This window comes from Lissotriton vulgaris, chromosome 9, assembly GCF_964263255.1.
Source record: "Lissotriton vulgaris chromosome 9, aLisVul1.2, whole genome shotgun sequence".
Taxonomy (NCBI): Eukaryota; Metazoa; Chordata; class Amphibia; order Caudata; family Salamandridae; genus Lissotriton; species Lissotriton vulgaris.
The window spans coordinates 185774408-185801535 of record NC_141697.1 but is presented as its reverse complement, the minus strand read 5'-3'; the positions used below and the strand labels follow the sequence as shown (position 1 = coordinate 185801535).

At 46.1% G+C, this 27128-nt stretch overlaps 1 protein-coding gene across 1 annotated transcript in view; it reads left to right on the top strand.

Moving 5' to 3' along the window:
* CDKL1 (cyclin dependent kinase like 1) overlaps positions 1 to 27128 on the top strand; it is a 362886-nt gene that overhangs the window by 300514 nt on the left and 35244 nt on the right. The window contains exons 4-6 of the mRNA XM_086937298.1: positions 2731 to 2803; positions 7694 to 7784; positions 22166 to 22366. Of these exons, the coding sequence (XP_086793424.1) occupies positions 2731 to 2803; positions 7694 to 7784; positions 22166 to 22366 (365 nt within the window). The remainder of the gene's footprint in view (positions 1 to 2730; positions 2804 to 7693; positions 7785 to 22165; positions 22367 to 27128) is intronic.

Below are 27128 nucleotides of genomic sequence, written 5' to 3'. Positions count from 1 at the left end.
CAAATAGCTCTCGCAATAAATACTGGCATATATCAAAAACGCCGAAGTCCAGTTCTCTATTGTCACGGGCACCCTGGGCCGCCTGGTCAGCTCCCATTCCTCCTCCTTCGAGCCCTCCTTGGCCTGGACCTCCCTATGTAGCAGTTTAAACACATCTACAAACTCATGTTTCCAAATCCGCGTCCTGACCTTCTCTGACAAATGCGACCCCAAGGGCATCGTCAAACCCATGTAGGGGAGTTTCTTTGGCAGCTTTACCCTCTTTTCCTCCTTGCCGCGCTGGCTTCTCCGGCTCCCTGATTGACCCGTCCCCTACACCCACCGACCTACAAGTCCTCTTCCTTCCCCCTTTTGTGCCGTCTTCCCAGGCCACCCACCAAGACCCCTCACCTGTGACCGTGGGAAGCCGCTCCCGGGGCCGTCCTCTGGGGGTCGAAGTCTTCACCGCCACCGCCTTGTCCTTGCCCGCCGTCGTCGTCGGGGCCTGCAAAACACCAATGTCGCTGTTGTCCACCACGCCCCGCGGGCCGGCCGAGTCATCCCGCACCTCCCCCTCCTCAAGCTCCTCACTCTCATCGTCATAGTCTAATTCCAGCACAGGCTCCACTTCCACAGGCACACTCGACACATCCCTCACCGCTCTCTTCACACCTTTCTGCACACCAACCGTCACACGTGACACATTCGACACACGCGCCGACGGCGCCCGAGCCCTCGGTGGAGGGACAGCAGCCGCGGACCGCCCTACTGCTTCAGGCCTGCGTCCCCGCCCACCCTTCAGGTCGCTCCAGCCTGAGAGGGCCCCAGCACCATCGGGCCTCAAAGCCGTTTCCAGGGGGTACAGAGGCTGGTGATAACCATAATGTATAGTTGCCATCCACTGTCCTACCACACTTTTGGAGCACCACATTTATATGTTTGTGAACGAGACCAGCGACTTAACGTTTTATTTTGTCCTTTATGTATGTCTGTGTCTTTTTCCTTTTCCAGGTGCAGTAACCTGTTTTTGGTAAGCCTCCTAAACCAGGAGTAACAGGGACTGGGCATTTGCTCTCCCTTTGCACTTTCACATTTTTACCTTTTTTCACTTTCACGGCCCTAGGTAAGGGTGAGCCTTATAGTGCTCATACCGCCAGGGTTTAGCACAATTAAAAGTCCTGATGAATGCCTGGTAAACTAACACCGTTTCAGAGGCAGAAACATGTTGACTGATCTTATTAGTGAATGGAATTAACCATAAAATCAATCTTGGACTTAATTCCTGACACATAAACTAATTTTTAACTGTGTCCTAGTGATCTATAAATGAAGGGTTTTTTTTATACACTTGAGACACTTTTATCTTTATCCTCACTGAAAGTCTTTACACAATTAACCTGCTCCTCAGTAATTCTGGCGTCGCAGCATACTAAAGAGGCACTCGGCCTCTTTAGTGGGGCCCGATGATGAAGCATGTCACCGACCAGGTCGGTGAGTGAGGGCTTTCTAAACAAACCTAAGTCAGGTCAGTTTCAACTTCTTGCTCCTTTTTGTGGTTTACTCTTATTCCACTGACCATCTTCTTTTGTTTGAGTCCTCCTGGCAGGCCAGGACCGCCGCCGCGACCCCAGCCGAGGCCGTGCGTGGGGCCCTCGTGGCCCCCACCCATGCCTGCCCCAACACACCTGGCTGGAGAAGGTCCTCCCGGCCCGCGCGGGCCAGCAACAATAGGGCCGCCCAAACCTCCTCGGCCGAGATGCCCGACATGCTGCCAAATATCGCGCTTCAGGCGGATGCGAAAACCTCGACTGCCGGCAGACAGCCCACGACGCCACGGCCACTACCACAAGCCCCTAAACTAGCTAACTACCACTGATATACTGCTCCAGAAAAACTATGCTAAGCTCCTTTTCTACACCCTCCCGATGGTGCCAGGCAACAGGAAGAGGAAGTTCCCTTCCTCCCCTGTGCCTTAATACCCCCCACCTAACTCCTCCCCTGCCTGTCCTATCCCATGCGTGAAAGACCCCGGGGGAAGACTAGTCTGCGACTGTGCTTCCCCCGTGGCCCGGCATCGTGGAGACAATGCAAACGACCCTCAGACGGCGTGTCCAGCGCAACAGAGGACACCAGGATGGCGGGGGAAGACCTTTATACCTTCCCCCAATCCTCGGCACGCCAGAAGTGACGTACCTAGCGTGCCACAGGCAAGGAGGTGGGGGGACTCCTCCCAGAGTCCCCGCATTAGAGAGGGGGGTGGGTTGGTGCCCAGATGGCACTATAGGGCCGCCCGTTTGAGTGGCCCCATGCGTGGGCCGCGGGCAGCCGCACATATAAGGAATCTGAAAACAAGGCAGCTATACTGGCCTTTACCTTTTCTTTGTGTTAGTGCCACCTGGACTGGTGCTCACTCACGTTGTACCCTTGTTTTGTCTTACTGGCGCTTGTAAGCGGCCTATAACTGTACTAAAGCCAAGCGAATGGCATTCTCACTACTTACTGGAGGTCTGTGTTGTGCTTACTTTGCAGGGGGGCACAGTATTATCTTCTGACAAATCATTACTACAGATTTTCACCTTGTATCATTAAAGGTGATGCATCGTCAGACCCAAGCGCCACAGAGTTTTGGAGGCTAGTGATCTACGCCATACTAGTGTTTTGATTGTCATAAAGCTACTGTCTTTATTTCATGTCTGATCTCGGTGTTTGTTTCGTTTTACTAACACATTACAAAACTGTGCTTTTTTATAGAGTTCCAGAGCATCTCGTAAAAAGCATAACCTGGCAGACGCTGCAAGCAGTAAACTTCTGTCATAATCACAATGTAAGTCACGTGGCACATGACTCCTGTGTGTGGCTAATCAGCACACCATCAATGCTCCAATAACACTCGCACAAACTGATTTATAATAAGGAGTGGTTAACGTCCTTGGCTAACACAAAAGCATTCTTATCACTAAAATAAACAGATTAGAATTCTGATTTTCTGTTTCACAATACTAAACCAACGTTTGCACATTCAGATGTGGTGTTTGAGACAGACTCCTTTACATACAGTTAAAATTTTATGAATTGGTTTTCATTGCATCATGCTGTTTTTGCATTTTCTGTGGCTCACAAACATCCTATCAGACCAGCTTTCTTTTGTTACTTGCAGTTATTTGAACTATGAGAGAGCAGAGAAACGTTACAATGGCTTATTGTGGAGGTGATGAAACAGAAATGTGCTTATCTAATTCAGTATTATTTGTGGTATGCTACAGTCTTGGTGGCGAGATATATTTCCAGCAAGAAGATAACTATTCATATTATTTTTGAAACCTATTCTATAAACATGTATTGGCCAAGTGTCGGGATAACTATCCCTCTGCCTGGGCTGGCCACCACAATACCAAGGGTGCCGGCAACGTGCCAGGCCACCCTTATGCCAAAAGTGGTAACCATTATACCTGACATAAACACCACTGTGCCTGAAATAACCATAAACATGTTAGGAATGGCCCTCCTAATGCCATGCATGGGCACAGTAGGCCATAAGTGCAACTAATGCAAAGCAGGGCCATGGTTTGCCAAGGAAGGGTTTGCCAAGGTATACTAGGCCCACATTTATGCCAGGGATAAGCACCATTGTACCTAAAACAACCATAGTTATGTCAAGGATGGCCACTGTAATGCCAAGCATACACAGAATATGCCAGAGGAAGCACCATATTGACAATGCAGGGCCATAATATGCCTAGGATGGCCATCATATTCTGGGGCCGTAATTATATCAGGGATCTCCACCGTTGCCACAGAGTTAACCACGACTATGTCGGAAATGGCAACGATAATGAGAGGGATAATACAAAGAGGTCCAGTATATGCTATGGAGCACCATAATGCAAATGTTGGCCATGATATGCTAAAGATGTCCATAATAGTACATGGTCACCAGTATACCAGGGGTGGCCACCATAATGCCTAGGCTAGCCACAACATGGCAGAGTTGCTATTAATCCAGGGATGCCCCCACGGACAAACCTAATTCCACACACATGGGCAAAGATATGCCCTGTTGTACACACACAAAATACATATACACTTAGGGCCAGATAGATCAAACTTTCACACAACGCAACACAGCAAGAAACCTATCTATGCTGTGCTGTGTGAAAGGGAGACGACCGGAATGCACCACATTTAACATTTTATGGTGCCTTCCTGTCCTCTCTTTGCTATGGCGCACAATGTGCTGCCTTGCACCATCACAGACACTCTTGCTCTGTGGTGCAAGCTGTATGCATTGTAGGCAGGATTGTTTATATGCACTAAGAGACACTTTTCTGATCAAAATAAATTCTCTAAGGCTGTTTCCTCTTTCTATGTGTGCTGCAGAATGCAGCATATGTAGATAGAGTTAAAAATGAGGAAAAATAATCATATTTCTCTGTGTTACGCCTCCCCTGGGAAGGCTTAGCATTGTGACACAGTCCCAGGTCTACAACTCATGGTAAATATGGGAATGCATCAAAATCCATAGGTGGATGTGTGGAAACACCAAATATCCACCCATGTAACGCCTCCCTGGTGGAGAGTAATGCTAGGCAACTACTTGCGCTTCCTTGCATTACTCCAGCAGGGCTCGAAAAATAAATGGTACTAGTCCTGCAGGTCTAGTACCTTGAAAAATCTCCCCGACCTAACTGCAACCTCCTTGACCTCCGTCTCTGAAAGCAGAGTAAATGTGACAAAATAACAAGATTTAAAGGCGTCTTTATTGCTCATTCACTTTGTGAGCAATAAAAATCACTTTAAATCTTGTTATCTTGTCACATTTACTCCGTTTTTAGAGACAAGACAAAAGTTAGTTTGTTTTCCTACTCGCCAGAAAGGGCGAGTAGGACCTAACAGCTCGCCCTCGTTAAATTTAGTTTGCAAATGCGAGCGTCGAGTGGATTTTTCGAGCCCTGTCCAGATTTACCAGGAACGCACGTGGCCTTGTGTTGCTTGGTAAATCTGAGTTTAGTGTTGCTTTGCTCTTGCATTACCTTGCATGACTCAAGGGCAACTCAATACTATATTAAATCTGGCCCTGAATCTTACACTTGTACAACCACACATTCATAAGCACACAAAATATCTCCCGTCTCCAACGCCCATTCAATTACCTTCAAAATTGCAGTTTCTGCTGATGGTTTGCAGGTTTTTTTTTTACCCAGTTAATCACTGCTAGATGTCCTCTGGCAGAGTTTGTTGGGGGTTGCCATGCCGCTACCCACGGCAGGTTTCCTGAGAGCATAGGAGACTGAGAGGTGCTTGGCGCAATGCTCTGCTGCTGAACCTAGGTGAGGCCTTAGTACTAGCATCTTGCTAGACAAGCAGGCTGAGGAAGGGGTCTTCTGGGAGCTGCATGGAGAATAAGCAATGCCGAGGGTTGGAATAGGGACAGGCAACAACAAATGCTACTGTCCCACCGAGGATTGTGTGTCCTTTAATTGTCTGAGTGTTTGTGAGAATGTGGTGGAGGAGCAGTGTACTCAAAACATAGTTTCAGAGAACCAGGAGAATCCCACGGTACCAAAAGTGTCAAGAGATCCTTTCAACCAAGGGTGGAGGGATACATCCTCCCAACGTGACTCCTCCTGACCTAAAAGTATCCCCTCTGCAGGATCATCATATGTGCAAAGAAACAATGGAATCACGTGCCAAACCTAAGCACCACTTTAATAAGAGTGTGGAAAGGAAATTTTATTTTTTTATTTTTAATATAACCCTCACAAACGCCAGTAGTGCCATGCTTCATCATCTGGTTCTCCCTGGCTTCTAAAGGCCTTGGAGGGCTCGACCGTACCATATTCAATGTGTCTTTTTTTTGTGGGGCATGCAATTTTATTGAGAGCATGCACAGGCAGTGCTAATACTTACCATTCTGGGTAGTTCCTGGAAGGGAAAGTATATATGGCATAATGATAAATTTCAGCATGTGATTGCTCAAATTCAACACACCAATCACCTCTCCTTCTGTGCTTTTTTCATACTGTTAAAATCTCTGTGTATGTCTGCATCATATATATAAGGATGCACATCAACATTTGTGGGGGTGATATACATATGATTCCACCCTGACAAAAGCCAGGACTGTCAGGCCAATAGTATAGGGCTAAAACGTGTTGGTGTTTTAGGGTCATAGGACCATTATGTCCTTCCAATCCCTAATATAGTTTTTAATTGCTCCAATCCACCCCACTAATAAAGAGAAACCTTAGTAATGAATGAGGAATGTTTATCTTTAAAGTTATGCTGCCTATTTAATTGTCTTCATAAGAGCTCCCTGGAATAAGGTTGGGCCCACGCTGGGCTTTAGGTGCCAGGGTGAACCTGATGACGAAGCATGCCACTACTAGAGTGGGTGAGGGTTATATAAAAAAAAAAGGAATTGTTCCTTTCCCTGCTCCTGCTTAGAGTGGGGCTTAGGTTTGGCACATGATCCCATTGTTTCCTTGCATGTACGATGATTCTCCAGAGGGGACACTTTTAGTCCAGAAGGAGGAGCAGTGTAGTCCGCTGACCTCCTTTTTGCTCTAGCATACCCTGCCACCCATATTGGTGAGACGTGCAATACATGTCCCCTTAAAGCAAGGAACCCTAGGGCAGTTACCATTACCCATACATTACCATTAATACTGCCCTAAGGTCCCCTTCTTAGTTGCCCCTTAGTGCCATTTCTGGTTTCTCCGGGTATCTTGATAGCTGGGTAAGTTCACATCTATATCTTAGATATACACTTAGCAGGTTGACATAGTGATAAATTAAATACGGACATAGGTGCAACACTGTCGCGTATGCTGAGGGAATGATAAACTCCACATTGGCACAGAACACTGCCACCTTTCTGCCAGATGCTTTCGCCTCCTTCTGAATTTCGCTATGGCTGAGTGGCCCACAGGGATATTAAGTAATGTTTTGTGCAATCGCTTGCATGACATAAAGCATTGTGTCGGCTTACTTACCATGTGACGCGGTGCAAACTCAGCAGTGCCACACAAGCACAAAGTCCCCCATGTCCCCAGCTTAGTCTAGAGATACTTCTGCAGATTGTGCTAGAAATAAGTTCTCTAGAAGCCCATGCAGGTGTATTATACTCCTCATTACTGAGTACAGGAATAACGTGGCACAGTAATATCATGGGCAAAATATTAAGGGGCGCACTATCAAAAGGTAAGTGCACAAAGGGAAGAATAGATTTACTACTCTTAACTCTACATATGTGTACATTGAATTTATATATATCATCAAGGTACATCAATGCGGAGTTAGGTCAAGACAATCTGCACACTTACCTGTCAATATTTTGTCCACATTATTAGTGTCCGTGATATCTTGGACTAAATATTCAGGGAGCACACCACAAAGACGTCAGCCTAGACCCTGCTTCTCCAAGTGAAGCATAAATGCAGCATAGATAACAGCAAAAATGACACCTGGCTGGAGTTGGACTAGGTCTTTGAGGTTCCACCAGCATCTCCCAGATTAATATCTCCTATTAATGGAGTATAGAGTTGGTAGGTGTGAGAAATATCCAGAAAATAAACATTGCCTAGTTAATTTTCAAGGGACAAGAACAACCCAGTAGAACTAAAGGGTAATGTACTTAACATTATTCAATAATATGTCTCATGATATGCATGCACCCTTTTGCTGGGTCCTCATCTGTTGTGTGTTTTTTCTGCAGTGCATACATCGCGATGTTAAACCAGAAAACATCTTGATCACAAAGCACTCTGTTATTAAGTTGTGTGACTTCGGCTTTGCCAGAATACTCAGTAAGTTCAATTTCTTTGATCTATAAAAACGAAATAAATAATGATAATTTTAGTTGCAGCCCTACTCATTTATGTATGTGTGATGTGTCCTACATCTTCATAATATTGTCTGTATTTCAGACCCATCTATTACACATCTGGTTTGCAATACTAGACCTTGTGGAAACTTTAAATGGTAGCCAAAATATCCAATGAACTTCACCTGGTGTATTGATTGAATGCCTAGTAATTTAGTTGAGGAATAAAGTAACATTTACTGTTTTAATAATGTATATTTGTGTAAGCTGTAATACACCTACCCACAAAACCTCAATTAGGTCAGTAGAAATAAACATGTTGACATGGGCAGTTAGATATAGTATGCATTTTTATCTCACTCTGTGTTTTGTGCGGGGAGAAATAGAACTAAAAATGGAGAGAATGGACTATATGAAAGAAACACATTAGTTATAGATTCCTTACCTTAGAATTACCCCCAGGCATCAGACTGGATCCGGAAAGATTTTTTGTCTGCTGTACCTCTGAATGTCGGAAAGTGGCGTTGGTCAGCTCCACTTCCGTCATCGGCGTCGTGGTCACCAGGATGGCGTCGCGGCAGCTACTTAGACGCCACTCGGGCGTGCTGGCGTCAGTTCTTTCTTTTTCCACGCCAGCCAGCGCAAATCCAGGAAGAGCGGTACCTCGGTTATTTTTTGACTAACTTTTTCTCGACTTCTTTTTTCGAGTCTTCGACTCCGAAGGTGCCCAAGGGATGCCCGTTTTCAAGGCCTGCGGTTCCTGTCATCGCATGATGTCAGTGACATATCCGCACTGCTTGTCTTTTTTGCCTAGAGTGCCTCTACGACCCCTAGTCGTGCACCGACTGCCGTCAATGGCGCCGAAGGCTGTGCGGGAGCGGTCCCGAAAGCTGCTGGAGCACCGGCTCCATGCTGTTCAAGGGAGGTCGAGGGACCGGTCCCGGAGCCACCACCATTCCGGTTCGAAGTCTTGGCACTCGGGGTCAGGCAAGTCGAAGCTTTAGAAGAAGTCGAAGAGCATCGTCGCTCTTCGACTACTCCTCGTCGGTCTGCCGATCCGACGAGGCATGCGGTGGTGCCCCTCCTGCGGCTCTGCGAGCGGAGCCCGAAGAGTCAACTCCCTATCGGTGACCTGGAGCGCCTCCCGTCCAGCTTCGTATGTTCTATGAGGCAGTGTTCTTTGGGCAGACCTACCCCGCTGGTGCACCTTCGGGCCCTGTAGAATCGGTTGGGGGTCTAGGTCTTCGCTGCCGGTGGCTCTGCCCCCGACACCACAGGCCCCCCTTGGATCCAGCCCTGGATTCGGATCGACGCCGGTTGACCTTGTTACACCTCCAACGGCACCACTACCGCGCTCGATGTTGGTTGGCCCCCAGCCGGCGTCGACCCTGGCCTCCATGCCGACGTGGACATGGAGATGGACCGGCGTTGTCCGATGCCGGGTGGGGTTTTTGTGCCCCTGTTCACTCCTGGTGTCCCTTTTTAAGCACAAGTGAACAGGACTGGTGAGAGGAACTGGGGGATGCCATTGGTTTGGACACCTCCCCTGACCTTGGCATGTTGTCTCCTCCTACCCTAGCTACAAAGGAGGGAGTGTCATACATGGTGTTACGAGGGGCGGCTGAGGCTCTCAACCGTGAGCTTTTTACGGTGGCAGTCAGGACTAACCTCCTGACTGAGGTGCTTCAACCAGCTGTGGGCTCTTTGGAGCTCCTTCTGCCGTTTAATAAGGCCCTCATCGACTTCCTTTTGTGCGCGTGGTCCAGTCCCAACACGGGGGCTCCCATGGACACGATGATTGCTTTACGCCACCGCCAGGCTCCAGGCGACCCCACTTTCCTCTCCCAACATCCCACCCCGGAGAGCTTGGTAGTCCAAGCCTCAACTTCCGTGAGCGCCTTCCCTACCGCTCCACCGGAAAGGGAATCCAAGAAGCTGGACCACCTTGGTAAGAAAATGTTCTCTTCCGCCAGCTTTGGAGTGCGATCCATAAACACTGCATGTCTCTTCAGCTGGTATTCTCACTCGCTATGGGATACAGTGGTGCAAGTGCTGCCTCAGTGTCCGGAGGAGGCCCGGGCAGTGCTCTCCCAGGCTGTTGCTGCCGGAAGAGATGCAGTGAAGTTTACAATATGTTGTGGGCTGGACACTGCCGACTCTCTGGGCAGGACCATTTTAACGTCAGTAGTGCTTCGCCTCTATGCCTGGATGAGGTTGACTGGTTTTTCAGGGGATGTCCAGAACACCTTGATGGACATGCCCTTTGATGGCCGTCGTCTTTTTGGTGACAAAGCAGAGAACGCTCTAGAGCGTTTCAAGGACTCACGGGATACGGCCAAGTCCTTGGGCCGCTCCACCTGACCTGCGCAGTCTGCTTTTCTCCCCTTTCATGGCTACGGAAGGGGTGCCCCGCTATTTCCTGCCCAGAGCCACAGGCAGCAGCACGTTACCAAACCTTTGCACGTCTGGGGACGTGGGAACAACCGTTGTGGTTCCGGGGGCCAGCGGGTAGGCCAGTGCACCAACACCCCCTCAGCAGCAGCATCCAAACCCTCCTAGTCCGACCTTTCAGGCCCATGGAGCGAGGGTAGGCTCACAGCAAGTTGCCGCCACCCTTCTGAGTGGAGCAACACCGTTCTCCATCGCAACCCCGTCAGGCTGTAGCTCCTGTTACTTGGGTCACCACAGTGCCCAGTACAGGACTACTAGGGCCCCCGGACAGGCTACCTTCCAATAATACGGAACCTGTCTTTAGTAGTGCATCACACACACCTTGGGTCCTGAAGAAGTGCCAACCGATTCCTCTAGGAACACCATGGCACGAAACATGTCGACCTCACACTAGTGATTGTCCACCGGGAACATTTCCTCCCAATAGGACATCCATATTCATACTTTTAATTAGGAAGGGACTACTGTGAACATTAAAATTATTATACAGGACTGTCCCTTACCTATTTTAATAACCACCACCTTTGTGCACACTACCTTACTGCCCCCACACTCGCACGCACCCTACGGCTTCCTAAAAAAAGATCTCCGACAAAGAGCTCCGGAAACGGTGAGCCCGTCGAGCATTGCAGCGCCGACCCGACGAGGAGCAATGTCCGATGATAAAGGATGCCACCTCTTGGGGTGTGTGAGGGCAACATGACAAAAGATTTGTCTTTCCCATCCCCTTCCCTCCCTTAGGAACTGCACCCTCTTGCGTCACTTGAATCTTGTTCTCACCTATTTAATGGGCGCTCCCTTTGAGACACTTCATAACTGTCTTTTGACTCTTTAGACTGCTTTCCTGGTAGCCCTCACTCCTGCTAGAAGGGTGAGTGAGCTCCAGGCCCTTTTTTCCAAACCTCCTTTCCTGTCTGTTCATCCGGACAAGGTGGTTCTCAGGACCAGTCCATCCTTCCTTTTTAAGATGGTCACTGCCTTCCACATCGGGCAGACTATTACTTTGCCCACTTTTTTCTGCCTCCGCATCCTTGAAGGAGGAAGAGAGACTCCACTGTCTGGACCCAAAATGTGCACTCTGCTTCTATCTGGATCGCACATAACAGTTCCGGGTGAATTATCAATTTTTTGTTGGCTACGTGGGCGCAAAGAAAGGTTAGCCAGAAATCAGTCCCAGGATGCTTGTTTCCGGTCCAGGGAAGACATGGCTTGGCAGTTCGGGCTGGACTGTTACCATGAGGCACAGGGTCAGACTGATTTGCATATGGCCATGACTGAACTGGGGTGGCGGAGTGAGCTAAAGAAAGATGATGGATTAAACCCAGATCAGTTGACTGGGGGTGAGTGCTTGCAATGTTCAACACTCCGTCCATCATCCCCTTTGGTTTTGCTCCGTACACAAACACACCATTTCACAATGAGTTGTGTTGTGTATATTAAGGCATGTTACTCTCTGGCTAAAATGGAGCATCCAGTGGGGCTGCACACCAATTCCACCACGGGGACGGCAGCTACTACTGCCTTGGGAAGAGGAGTTCCTCTAAATGACATCCGTCAGGCTGCCTCATGGGCATTGCTGCACACTTTCACTAAAAACACTACTTCCTGGACAGCCAAGTCCGGAGAGATGGCTTCTTTGGCCGTTCAGTTCTCCAGGACTTTCTGGTGTGATCTTGGTTCCCAGACCCACCACCAGGGTTGGTATTGCTGGGGTATCTATTCTAAGGTAAGAAATCTATAACTAACATGTTTCTTTCAGATGAACAAGTTACTTACCTTTGGAAACGATATATCTGTAAGAAACATTAGTTAGTTATAGATTCCTTACTGCCCCACCCATTTTCCCCGTTCTGCGAACTGTTTTCTAGGATAAGGACATCCTTTCAGGGCCCTAGATTTGTGCAACAGTGGTCGGTGTCTTACATGGCTCTGTGTTTCTGGCATGTAAATTTGTGTACAGAACTGATGTCCGCGCGCGAGGGCGGCGTCTAGGTAGCTGCCGTGATGTCATCCCGGCGACCACCACGACTACACGGAGACGACCGACACCACCTTCCGACGAGCAGAGGTACTGCTGACGAAAAACCTTTCCGGATCCAGTCTGACGCCTGGGGGTAATTCTAAGGCAAGGAATCTATAACGAATGTTTCTTACAGATATATCGTTACCGAAGGTAAGTAACTTGTTTGTTTTGCACAGTGCAGGATGGTACAGACTTTCTTACTGTGTCTGCCTGAAAGAGAAAATGTGAGTAGGATACACCAGTTCCCCACTAGCTAACCTTCTCATTGATTATGCATCTTTGCTAAGCCCTGTGGTAGGATGAAGTGTTATATGTCACTGTGAGAAGTTAGGCTGTTCATGATCTTGGATAGTGTGCGACTGCTGAATCTGAAGCCAGAACTGTTTGAGGCACTAATACACAGAGGTCCTGATTATGAGTATGCCAGTTTTTTGTGAAGGTATACTGGAGGTCCGTATTCCCCACTGTTATGATGATTTCTCTTCTTAAAATGAGGAATAACAACAAGGACCCTGAGATAACTGGTCCATTTCTGTTTAGTTTTCCTGATTCTTGGTAGAAGACCAATGATGTTTTATTTCTGCTCTGAGCAGCCAGAAAGTGGCACCTGGACAGGAGGTTATGGCAGCATGAGCCTGTCCGTGGGGAGCATCAACTGTTTACGCCCATGCTGCTGCAGGCATCTGGTAGTGGTTAGGATGTGCTGCTCCCCACAGTCTCTGCCTCTGCAGCTTGTAGCAGTGTCCGGTATCTCAATCCTAGAATTATCGGCTCCAGAACTTGCTGACCTGATAGTCCCTAGCCTGGAGTCACTCAGAAGTGCGAGTGGTGGAATTCCACTTAAAGTTATAGCTCCAGGTGAAATTCCACCCTTCCTAATTAGGGGCAGAGCCTTGTGCACAACAGTATGATCACCGTTGAGTCAAGAGAGTAGAGAATGTAAAGAGACTGTACCTGACAATCAGAAAACATGAAAATGTCTCCTCAATGAAAACTTTAGTAGAAAATGTTTTTATCAGTTTTGCTGAAATTTACAGAGCTCCAAGTAACACCAAGAACCACAAAAAATGATATCCTCTTTTCACTTAATGATCTGGCTGTCATTTGTGTGTCAGGCCTCACTAGGCTACACAAATGCACTTCAACGTGAGTGAGGCCCAAAAAGTCTTTATTGCTTATACAATTATGCTTTTGCAAAAGCTTTAATTGCAGTCTTGGAAACAATGGGGAAAATGTCTCCATTGCCACTTATCAGGCCCGTGATTAGAGTGATTTATGATAATCTGAGCACAAGCAGGCAAATATAACTCTGCATGACTGGCTATGGATTTGAAACATATAATTTTACTTGTTTGCATGGCCATAGAATTTTTGTAGATGCGTAAGCCTAACTGTTATAAATACATTCTAATTTGATAATCTGTATAAATTGTTATTTAGCAAAATGGAAGACGTCCTAAGCAACCATGACAATACATTGGGCTCCTAAAATGAGAAGGATAAACAAACATATTATGGATCTGTTGAAAGGTACAAAACAGTCATCCACCACAAACTTAACAGGAATGCAATTTGAAACGCCATGAATATTTACTACAAACTTGGAAAAATCGTAAAAGATGACACTCGGTCATGCAAATGAGCTTATTTTGGAAAATCAAAAAATGCAGTATATGAAAGATTATTTCAGTACTATGATTTCGAAGTTCACAAAAGAAATTGAACAATGGAAAGTATGACAGTAAGAGCAATAGATACGATTATCGGAATGACATAGTATATAAGTGGGCCAAAGTTAAGCTTGGATGCAGAAACAGAGTGCCAATCACCTCATGACCAATACCTGGTATGCATAGAAATCAGTTATCGAGAGTTCGTTTTTTAGGTCTCGCTGAGAGCTCAGCGAGACCTACATTACATTACTACAAGCGTCGCGCGGCCAAATCTTGTTACATTAGTTGCTTTTTAGGTCTCGGCTGCACTTGCGCAGTCTCGCTGGCGAGAAGTAATGTTTTTAGGCTTTTTAGGTATGGGGCTTGAACCCGCCCCTCTCCTCCATTGGCTGGCTTCCTAAACAGAGGCCAGCCATTGGAGGAGATGGGCGTCACTCCATTCAAGATCAGTCTTTTCCAGATTCGGGGGTGTTTCTCTCTTGTCTTTTGCTTTTTTAAGCCCGCCCCTTCTCTAGTGGTGGGCGTTTGTTTTTTTATTTTTTAAATACGGCTCCGTGGAGACAATAGCACAGTAGCTGTGTGGGCCCGGCTTTCTAAACTGCATATCTACGGACTCGGAAAATCGAAGAGAAGGCTTCCTGCTGTCATAGCGGAGTACAGCAGCACTTGTTTGGAGCCAGAGCTAGGAGGAAGGTGGTGACAGTGACGCTGTAGCACAGTACTGGGAATTAAGGTTTAGTAATGTGGGCAGAAGCTAATGATGCCGAGATTCTTCTTGTGTTAACAGACAGGAAATGTTTCAATCAAAAGTAATTATCTTTTTTTCTAAATCAAATATATGCTGATTGTCTAATTTTGTGTGAGTGGAATGTTCTGGTTTCAGAATGCATACAGTACTATTTCACGTGTAGTGTGTATGGCCTAGAGGATGCTAAGGAATCCTGGCTATTTGTGCACAATGTGTATTTTTGGTGTTAAGCCTACACAGAGTAATATCATGCCCTTGTCTTACTGTGAAATCTGTTTGATATTGAGTAGAGATGAAGGCTGGTCGCTGAGTTGCTGGCTGTGCGAACAGAAGAACTTGATCTTCACCATTTGAGCTCATTGTGTGATTCTTGGCAACTTGCTTTAGATAACTGTACCCCAACTCTTAAGTGAAGCTTAAAAATGGGCTAGGCATATGCACAAGCACTGTGCTTTGACACATCTTTATTTAGCGTTTGTGGTTAACTATTTGTGAGTTTCAGTAATCGCTGGGCCTTGGCACAGTGGTTTGCAGGCTTCCAGATGTATTTCCCAGGTTCTTTCAAGTTGTGCATGAGTTAATTGCATATGGCGGACCACAAATGGGTGTTATTGTTGCATCATTGTGGTTTTCCATTCACTCCATACAGGTATGTGTTGTTGTTCGTATACAGCTATGGTGCTTTGAGGCAAAGCTCTGCCGCATAGGAGGGGCTGGGTGATGTCTGCTAAGTGGCAATGAGATAAGAGGGTTAACCATAGTTAAACCTTTCCAAAAAATGTTAAGAAACATATCTTGTGCAAGTTATTTGTGATCTACGTGTTGCACCATGAGAACCCCACGTTAATGATAAATGTACCCTTTTGTACGTATAAGAAAAATGGAATAATCAAAATATACCAGAAATGCTTTTGTACCATTATCCACATCTGCGCACCAATTAAATCTCAATCACATTAAATGTGTGCCCCTGGCCGGATCCCTTTGCACTGCCCAAAACTCCACCCCAAAACCCCGTCCCAAAGCCCTGCCCCAAACACCCCGCCCTCTAGTCCATGTCTCAATTTGGTGAGTACCTGCACTTATTTCTTACCATTTAAAGCACTGCGTACGCCCGCTTCAGTTATGGCTGCCGCTTCTTCTTGTACTTCCTTGCCTTGCACGCTTTCACTTTAATAACTGTTGCCCCCAAGACAGTGTCCCACTAGCGGGACACTGGCTTCGGCAATAGCAGCTGCTTCTTGCTAGGTATCTCTCTAATTCCTTATATAACTCCCCGGCTAGGAATCCCAGCCCGCTCCGATCTGGGTCACTGCGCCTCCTGCAGTAATGTCTCCATCCGTTCCTGTGCGCGCGCGTGGAAACCTGAGCAGCACGCTGTCAGGCAACCCAGGTCGAATGCGCTACTTCAATATAGCGCCACGCCGTTAACCACTGTCACCAATGTGCCCAAGCAGTGCAAATGCACGGCACAGCCATTAAAGAGGCCCTTACTGCTGGATTTGTAGAGCCGAAAAAGTAAACAGATGCACATATTAGTCAAGCCTGCAATGCAAGAGTATGATGTCTATACTCACTCGTTTTTCACTTTGCAAAACTCCCTAACGTGCTATGCGCCATCTCCCTCCATCTATCTTCTTTGTCCCACCTCTGTGCCTTTAATATTTTTTCTTATGCCACTATCTCCCCAATAGATCTATGTGACAGGACTCTTGCATCTCTGTTACTTCTCCATTTACGAGGCAGCCCCCCACCCCTTTTGAGTCATTGTTAACTCGTGCAGTCCTTAATGCCTTTGCCCCAAGCTCCTTTCTCCTTGGCCAAGTTGCTCCCTTCCCACGTGACCACGCTCTCGCGGATGTAGTTTGTGTTTAGGATTGATGCTGGTGTGCACTCGAGTGTATGTTTGTAAACAAACAGAAATCGAACGCTGCTGAATGATCGGCATGCCCCACACCTGCCCAAGGTCTGAAAGGCCAGTTGTAGAACCAGATTGTCGGCTTCTTCAAGCAACCTTATTTCACTTATTGTTATTTTATTTTACGCACCAACCCCCAATCTATTATTAACGGTTAAACACTTATGCGGTCCAAAGGTGAGACCTATTGGCTATGCCAATGCTTGTTTTTTTTACTGACTTTTACATAGCGCGAAACACAAGCACCAGTTGCGTTACAGGAGGACACATTTATTTAGACAATCTTTTTTTTATGAACCAGGAATAGGGAACAAAGAAGGAGGGTGTAACGGAAGAAGCAGTACTTCAAAAAATTCTCAGTAGGTTCTAATTATTTATCAAGCTCTAATGCAGACATTTCGCACCCCTATTTACAGAGGTGGTTCTGTAGGTATGGCCTACTCGTTCTTTACTACTTACTGCTAAATTTGCGGAAATAGGTGACACCTGTTAATGAAGATCTTAGTTCATTGAGCTCCTGGTGATTAACTGTCAGGAAGCACTAGCCTTGTACTCTGGATCTAACAGGAGTGATGCTCTCTTCCATGTCTCAGTACTTCACTAATGACTACATACACGAGAATATGAGGGTGAGTAATAGACATCGGGAAGAGGAATGAGATAAAAGAGAAAACTGAGACACGGGAAACAACCAATCTGACCCATCAGTTTTGCTTGCTATCGGAGTCTGCAGTTAGAAAGTGGCGATCTAAAGGTAATAGGAGATATCTTAGTAGCCTTCATAAAGTCCTGCATCTAACGGCAACACTGAAAGGATAAACCATAGCCACATCTCTGTCTAACCAGCTCTCTGTGCTCTGATGCAAAACTTGCTATTCTCTATACTAAACAAAACAGGTGATGGACCGAATGTGGATCAATGTCACACATTCAACCCAGTCAAAAGATCTGGGCCCAAATCCATCGTTTTTTTGCACTCCACACCACCCTGGGTTAGACAATGGCGATATGCAAATCAGCTCTGACCCTGTGCCCCATGGGAACAGTCCAGTCTGAACTACAAAGGCCATGTCCTTCCCAGAACGGAATCAAGCATCCGAGGACCGGACCGGTTTCGAGGTAACACCTCTCATCAGCCCGGCTAGCTTGACTCCAGTGGTGTGGAGTGCCTGGGACCCACGTCTGAGCATCCCCAGCACACTTATGGCGGCAATTGCAAACAAAACAGGTGATGGACCGAATGTGGATCAATGTCACACATTCAACCCAGTCAAAAGATCTGGGCCCAAATCCATCATTTTTTTTTTTTTGTTTTTTTTTCACTCCACACCACCCTGGGTTAGACAATGGCGATATGCAAATCAGCTCTGACCCTGTGCCCCATGGGAACAGTCCAGTCTGAACTACAAAAGCCATGTCCTTCCCAGAACGGAATCAAGCACCCGAGGACCGGACCGGTTTCGAGGTAACACCTCTCATCAGCCCGGCTAGCTTGACTCCAGTGGTGTGGAGTGCCTGGGACCCACGTCTGAGCATCCCCAGCACACTTATGGCGGCAATTGCAAACAAAACAGGTGATGGACCGAATGTGGATCAATGTCACACATTCAACCCAGTCAAAAGATCTGGGCCCAAATCCATCGTTTTTTTGCACTCCACACCACCCTGGGATAGACAATGGCGATATGCAAATCAGCTCTGACCCTGTGCCCCATGGGAACAGTCCAGTCTGAACTACAAAAGCCATGTCCTTCCCAGAACGGAATCAAGCATCCGAGGACCGGACCGGTTTCGAGGTAACACCTCTCATCAGCCCGGCTAGCTTGACTCCAGTGGTGTGGAGTGCCTGGGACCCACGTCTGAGCATCCCCAGCACACTTATGGCGGCAATTGCAAACAAAACAGGTGATGGACCGAATGTGGATCAATGTCACACATTCAACCCAGTCAAAAGATCTGGGCCCAAATCCATCGTTTTTTTGCACTCCACACCACCCTGGGTTAGACAATGGCGATATGCAAATCAGCTCTGACCCTGTGCCCCATGGGAACAGTCCAGTCTGAACTACAAAAGCCATGTCCTTCCCAGAACGGAATCAAGCATCCGAGGACCGGACCGGTTTCGAGGTAACACCTCTCATCAGCCCGGCTAGCTTGACTCCAGTGGTGTGGAGTGCCTGGGACCCACGTCTGAGCATCCCCAGCACACTTATGGCGGCAATTGCAAACAAAACAGGTGATGGACCGAATGTGGATCAATGTCACACATTCAACCCAGTCAAAAGATCTGGGCCCAAATCCATCGTTTTTTTGCACTCCACACCACCCTGGGTTAGACAATGGCGATATGCAAATCAGCTCTGACCCTGTGCCCCATGGGAACAGTCCAGTCTGAACTACAAAAGCCATGTCCTTCCCAGAACGGAATCAAGCATCCGAGGACCGGACCGGTTTCGAGGTAACACCTCTCATCAGCCCGGCTAGCTTGACTCCAGTGGTGTGGAGTGCCTGGGACCCACGTTTGAGCATCCCCAGCACACTTATGGCGGCAATTGCAAACAAAACAGGTGATGGACCGAATGTGGATCAATGTCACACATTCAACCCAGTCAAAAGATCTGGGCCCAAATCCATCGTTTTTTTGCACTCTACACCACCCTGGGTTAGACAATGGCGATATGCAAATCAGCTCTGACCCTGTGCCCCATGGGAACAGTCCAGTCTGAACTACAAAAGCCATGTCCTTCCCAGAACGGAATCAAGCATCCGAGGACCGGACCGGTTTCGAGGTAACACCTCTCATCAGCCCGGCTAGCTTGACTCCAGTGGTGTGGAGTGCCTGGGACCCACGTCTGAGCATCCCCAGCACACTTATGGCGGCAATTGCAAACAAAACAGGTGATGGACCGAATGTGGATCAATGTCACACATTCAACCCAGTCAAAAGATCTGGGCCCAAATCCATCGTTTTTTTGCACTCTACACCACCCTGGGTTAGACAATGGCGATATGCAAATCAGCTCTGACCCTGTGCCCCATGGGAACAGTCCAGTCTGAACTACAAAAGCCATGTCCTTCCCAGAACGGAATCAAGCATCCGAGGACCGGACCGGTTTCGAGGTAACACCTCTCATCAGCCCGGCTAGCTTGACTCCAGTGGTGTGGAGTGCCTGGGACCCACGTCTGAGCATCCCCAGCACACTTATGGCGGCAATTGCAAACAAAACAGGTGATGGACCGAATGTGGATCAATGTCACACATTCAACCCAGTCAAAAGATCTGGGCCCAAATCCATCGTTTTTTTGCACTCCACACCACCCTGGGTTAGACAATGGCGATATGCAAATCAGCTCTGACCCTGTGCCCCATGGGAACAGTCCAGTCTGAACTACAAAAGCCATGTCCTTCCCAGAACGGAATCAAGCATCCGAGGACCGGACCGGTTTCGAGGTAACACCTCTCATCAGCCCGGCTAGCTTGACTCCAGTGGTGTGGAGTGCCTGGGACCCACGTCTGAGCATCCCCAGCACACTTATGGCGGCAATTGCAAACAAAACAGGTGATGGACCGAATGTGGATCAATGTCACACATTCAACCCAGTCAAAAGATCTGGGCCCAAATCCATCGTTTTTTTGCACTCCACACCACCCTGGGATAGACAATGGCGATATGCAAATCAGCTCTGACCCTGTGCCCCATGGGAACAGTCCAGTCTGAACTACAAAAGCCATGTCCTTCCCAGAACGGAATCAAGCATCCGAGGACCGGACCGGTTTCGAGGTAACACCTCTCATCAGCCCGGCTAGCTTGACTCCAGTGGTGTGGAGTGCCTGGGACCCACGTCTGAGCATCCCCAGCACACTTATGGCGGCAATTGCAAACAAAACAGGTGATGGACCGAATGTGGATCAATGTCACACATTCAACCCAGTCAAAAGATCTGGGCCCAAATCCATCGTTTTTTTGCACTCCACACCACCCTGGGTTAGACAATGGCGATATGCAAATCAGCTCTGACCCTGTGCCCCATGGGAACAGTCCAGTCTGAACTACAAAAGCCATGTCCTTCCCAGAACGGAATCAAGCATCCGAGGACCGGACCGGTTTCGAGGTAACACCTCTCATCAGCCCGGCTAGCTTGACTCCAGTGGTGTGGAGTGCCTGGGACCCACGTCTGAGCATCCCCAGCACACTTATGGCGGCAATTGCAAACAAAACAGGTGATGGACCGAATGTGGATCAATGTCACACATTCAACCCAGTCAAAAGATCTGGGCCCAAATCCATCGTTTTTTTGCACTCTACACCACCCTGGGTTAGACAATGGCGTGTGCAAATCAGCTCTGACCCTGTGCCCCATGGGAACAGTCCAGTCTGAACTACAAAAGCCATGTCCTTCCCAGAACGGAATCAAGCATCCGAGGACCGGACCGGTTTCGAGGTAACACCTCTCATCAGCCCGGCTAGCTTGACTCCAGTGGTGTGGAGTGCCTGGGACCCACGTCTGAGCATCCCCAGCACACTTATGGCGGCAATTGCAAACAAAACAGGTGATGGACCGAATGTGGATCAATGTCACACATTCAATCCAGTCAAAAGATCTGGGCCCAAATCCATCGTTTTTTTGCACTCCACACCACCCTGGGTTAGACAATGGCGATATGCAAATCAGCTCTGACCCTGTGCCCCATGGGAACAGTCCAGTCTGAACTACAAAAGCCATGTCCTTCCCAGAACGGAATCAAGCATCCGAGGACCGGACCGGTTTCGAGGTAACACCTCTCATCAGCCCGGCTAGCTTGACTCCAGTGGTGTGGAGTGCCTGGGACCCACGTCTGAGCATCCCCAGGCACTCCACACCACTGGAGTCAAGCTAGCCGGGCTGATGAGAGGTGTTACCTCGAAACCGGTCCGGTCCTCGGATGCTTGATTCCGTTCTGGGAAGGACATGGCTTTTGTAGTTCGGACTGGACTGTTCCCATGGGGCACAGGGTCAGAGCTGATTTGCATATCGCCATTGTCTAACCCAGGGTGGTGTGGAGTGCAAAAAAACGATGGATTTGGGCCCAGATCTTTGGACTGGGGTGAATGTGTGACATTGATCCACATTCTGTCCATCACCTGTTTTGTTTGCATTCTCTATACTAAAGCATAACAAAACTTGAGTATCTTTATCTGTGTTCACCAGCCCTCTCTATTAGTAAGGTAACTAACTCTATCTTCTTGACTTTGTATTATCTGCTGGAGATAAGCTTAGTTTATACTTGACACATTGAGTCACTAAAGAAGTATTCAGCATATAGATCTGAAATTATTTGGAACAGATGTAGTATTAAGACATTGAGTTCATCTTCAGAGTATTGATGTGACCTGCGTCAGTGAAAAGGTACCCTAGTATTAGAAATCTTCACAGATGACAAAATGGCATCAAATATGCTACTGATTGATGTGTTTTGAAACCCCATCAGGACCCAGAAAGTCTGGTTAATATCATATCATCCGGCCTTTTAATAATGTGTTTTTCTTCCTCTTCCATCATTTTTCCACAGCTGGTCCTAGCGACTACTACACAGACTATGTGGCAACACGATGGTACCGTGCTCCTGAGCTATTGGTAGGAGACACTCAGTATGGTCCTCCTGTGGATGTCTGGGCGGTGGGCTGCGTCTTTGCAGAGCTGTTGTCGGGTGTTCCCTTGTGGCCAGGGAAATCAGATGTGGATCAGTTGTACCTCATAAGAAAAACTTTGGGTAAGTCTGACATTAAAAGATGCTATCAAGATGTTTATTCAAAAAGTTAGAAAAACGTAAACAAATCTGGACCTGTTCTTTTATTTATATTGTTATTATATATATAGAACACTGCTCACCCTGGTCAAGGCTATGTTTGAAGAACAAATTGTGCACTGCAGGGTATTTTACAGACTGTCCTTTGGTAACAATTTTAAATGAGGAAACACATAGCTTGGGGTATATCAGCAACATTTAGACAGTAGATACATTTTTAGGTTGGTCTCAAGCCGTGTAGATGTATTTATTTATTATTTATAAATCCCCCCGATGGGGTATCTCCGCTCTATAGGAAGCAAAGCGGACAGATCAGACCAGAAAACCACGAGTCAGAAGAGTTCCTTTTTAAGAAGTCTTCTAAAAGAAAAATATTCTGAACATTTTAGAAGATGTACCGGTAGTTGATTCCAGTAATGGGGGCCCAAATAGGAAAAGGCTTTACCACCTGTCCGGGCTTTCCTGAACCGGGGTGTAAGAGATCATAATTGGAAGTGAATTCTAGATTTTGGGGCTATTGCCCGATAATGCCAGTATTATGGTGGTTCTTCTCTTGGACTGGGTAGGTTGAGATCTAGTGGGAGTTTCCCTCTTAATGTTTTACTTCATCCAACTAAGTTCGGTTAGTTAACTAGGTAGTTTAGAGTACCCATATGTTGTGCTTTTTATGTGAAAGAGCCTCTAAAACAGCCATTTGATTAATTCCAGTAATGTGATCAAATTGTGTCGTTTTTGAGACGAGGCGAGCTGCAGCGTAGAGGACTGCTTTCAGAGGGACACGCCAAATCTTAGCGAAGCCTGTGCAAAGAGCGTTACAGTATACAATTTTGGATATGACCATCCACAGCTTAAGTCAAATTCTTCATGTCTGATTTTGGCAAAAAGTTTCTAAAGATTCTATTAGTTATGAAATGTTAGTTGTTGCTTTTTGTGATTCCTTTCATTTGGGTGTCAAGGTTAAGTCTGAGTGCTGAGTTACACACAAAAATGTTGTCTAGATGAATGATGGGATGATTCGTTCAGATGTTCAGTCTAACTTGTTGGAAATGTAGTTTTGCTTGGATAAAAGACCAAAGAACTCTCTTTTCTGTGACTTAAGTTTGACTTTCATATTTTTCATCGAGGTCTGCATTTAGGGTAGCCTGTGAAGCGGGTTGGAGAGTCTATTTTCAAGTAAATCTGAATATTGTCCGAGTATTGGGGAAAAACATTTTATGTTTTTGCAGGAGTTTGCCTAGAGTTTCAGTACAGAGGTTAAACAAGACAGTGGCTTCTAGTACACCAAAGGTTAGGAGGTGCGATTTGAGGTGACATTGCCAATTTTCACCAGCTGATATGTAGGACCAGAACCAATATCGATCAGCTCTACCTATCCTGGTGGAAGTTCCTTTTACAAATAACCTGTTCCAAGACATTCTCGTTTATTTTTGCATTGTGTACCGCAGTCTTTCTGTCTTGGTGCCTCAACAGGGAACACTGAGCCATGTTTCCAGTGATATACAAGAATGGGGTAGATTGACTCCCAATCCAGGCCAGGATAAAAAATGTAAATCTGCTGTCTGAGCTAGAGGGCTCTGCACCTAGTCACCCCTGCTTATCTGACACTGCTGCTCAGTGTTTTTTAAGGACATAGGATATTTTAGAGCAAACACACTCTTCAACTGGAAACCCCAAATCTGAAACCAACTCCGGCATGGAACAAATCCTAAACTGACACTGCATCCCTTTTTCTGAACGCCCTGCTGCTCAGGACACAACCAGACCTTCTCACCTTCAGAAAACTGTTGAATGTATTATTGTGAGTCTCTCAATCTGAGAAGCCCCAATGTATTAGTCTTTTATGCTTCAACTGTTGCTTGTAAAGAGCACTAGTACATTTTGGGTATAAAAGCGCTATAGAAAACTGAAAGTAAATGAATAAAAGTTAAAAGAGAGAGCAGGCGAAATGCTGGCCAAGAGCTGAAGAAGATTAAGGACCAAAAAAGAACACACTTCCATTCTAGTCTGACAGATTTCAAGTCTAGAGATGGCCTAGAGAAACAAGGACTATGTATGTAGGCCTCAAATGTGTTGCTTGGAAAAGGGAGTTGAGTGTCGTGAAAGGCTTAGTGTACTATGCATGGGATTGTAAACATAGTACTTTTTTCCGCCTGTAGCCAATATAAACTTTGTCAAGAATGCAGTCAGAACTAGCTTGAAGCCACTGACACAACAAAACCTGATAATACCAGTGCCATAGGTGGATTAAGTTGTTGCAGCAGATCGAGATATGGAAGCATGTTTTAGGTGTTCATATAAAAGACAACAATAGATCCTGAGAGACAAGGAGATCAAATGAGACTCTTGGTTGTTATACTGAGTTTAAGCATCTTATCAATTTATAAATGGGTATACGAGTCTGGTCTTAGATATTATTGTGTAATTATGGGTACTCATTTATGCTCTGTTGCTCATATTATTGAGAAAAAACGAAGTAGACTGTTCTAAAATGTGGAATTATGGTTGGTATGGCATAATTATATGTGACTTTTAAAACATGGTGCCATAAATTGTCCTAAGGCATTTCTAATATTTTTGAATGTGCTTAAAATGTGTATAATTTTCTTAGGTTGTCCAGAAAATATCTCGAATATTGATATAATATTTTAATTATCTAGAATAGACCATGGTGGACTGTATTATTTATTATTATGTCTGGGCGACCATTTATATAATGTTTAATTACGATTGCTAACAATCTTTGGCTATTTATATCATATATTCCCTACTGGTGCAATGCTGTGCTGGATTTTTTGTTCACCATGTTTAATGATAAGCTCTACACTGTACCTTAGTATTCTGTTTTCTTACTGGCACAAAATCTTCCTCGACTGTTTTACCACTTTTTAAAATGGGGGATCTTGGACCATGCCTGCCTATTTAAACCATTTTAGCTACTGTCACCAGACCATGTCTATATTTTTATAGGATTATTTTGTAAAAGGGTATGCATTCTTTAATTTTCCACATTATAATATTGCTGTAATAGGTGCTAAACAGTGCTTGACTATAACTATAGTTTAATAGCGACAGGGCAGAAAATCCCTAATCAATACTTTACACCGTTTTGCATCACTTTTGTGTAAGGGCCTGATTTAGATTGCAGGCGACCGGTTACTCCATCACAATGATGACGGATATCTGGTCAGCCGAAATATAAACCCATAATATCCTATGGGATATTTCGACGGACGGGATATCCGTCACTGTTGAAATGGAGTAACCCATCCATCTAAATCTAAATCGGGCCCTAAATCTGGGCTATCATTTTCAGGTCGTTCTTGGCAGTGCAGCTGTCTGCAAGACATGTTGTTGCCAGTACTGTAAAATATATATATATAAAGTGGGCTTTGGCTCCACTCGCAGGTGTATTACTTTCTCTTATTCATGCTGTTGACTGGAGTTTTATTCTGTTTTCCAGGGGGTGCTTCCATTGGATATCATTAGGGACTATTTTTCATCTGAAAAGTACACTCAATTATCTATTCTATTCATAAGCTTTGCATCCAGCATACATTCTTTACAGAAAGCAGTCCTTGTTTGCTATATTTTTCCCAAACTCTGGAAAACCCAGTAGTGCTTCAATGTGATAAACTTGTGTGTGTGCTACAAATGTAAACAGCATTTGTGAATGCCTAGGTTTATCTGTGTTGGCACAGTAAGCAAGATCTGTTGGCTTTGCCAGTGCTTGTTCGTTATGGTTGATTGGCTGCACTTGAATATATAACTTCTTCTGGTTAAGGGTACTGGACTGTCCTTGGTTAATGATGTAAATTAGTAAATGCATCCTAAACTGTCTAACATATGTTTGGTCCCTTTGCAAGGTTTCAGTTGAGTTTGTGTAAATGTCTAGGTTAGGCATACTTCAAGATGTGCATGGGCATGCAGGTAACACCTGCAAAAGGATAACTAGTGTGTGGCATAAGGTTAAGCAATAAAAAGGGTTTACGGAAGTTTTTTTTTAAGGATTTTCCCTCGTAAAAGGGAAATTAATCTGAAACGGAATCGTGTTTGCTATATGCAGGAGGGGCATACTGGAGCCACGTGGGTACATATCTTTTTGTCTGTGGTCTGGATGGGGGCCCGTCATAAGCAAAGAGTAATCTGTGCACATACTTCGACCTTTCTGAAGCAGCAAACATGTATGTTGCATTCCCTCTCTTGCACTGCTTGTACATGACCCCTCCACTGAGATTTCATACGCATATGAGAGGATTTTATAGTTAGTTTTTTTAGTCCGCTTGCTTTCTTACAGCTACTCACAGTTAACATATGAAACTCACAAAGCTACACGTGTTAGACAAATTCTACAAACAGTTTTCCGTTTTTTGCGTCATACAAAAGTCGTGCAAGTTGCCATTCCTTGAAAAAACAAGAGAGCTTTCACTGAAGCAGAGCACTAGTGTACTCAGGAATAGAAGACTCTTATTTCTAAGACCACTAAATTTTCCTGAAATGATCACATTTTCCATCAGTTAAGATGAAACAACATGAACAGCCTTATGCTAGAATTGGAACATGTAATAGATTGATCAGGCTGTACCAGCCAATTACAAAACACACTATTTAACGGAGGGTCTGAGGGCAGGTTTAACGACTCGAGACTGGACACATGCCCCTATACAACTTATAACAACAAAGGGTGTCCAGGAGTCGCCGCTCAATGTTTGTACTCTAGACCCTTCAA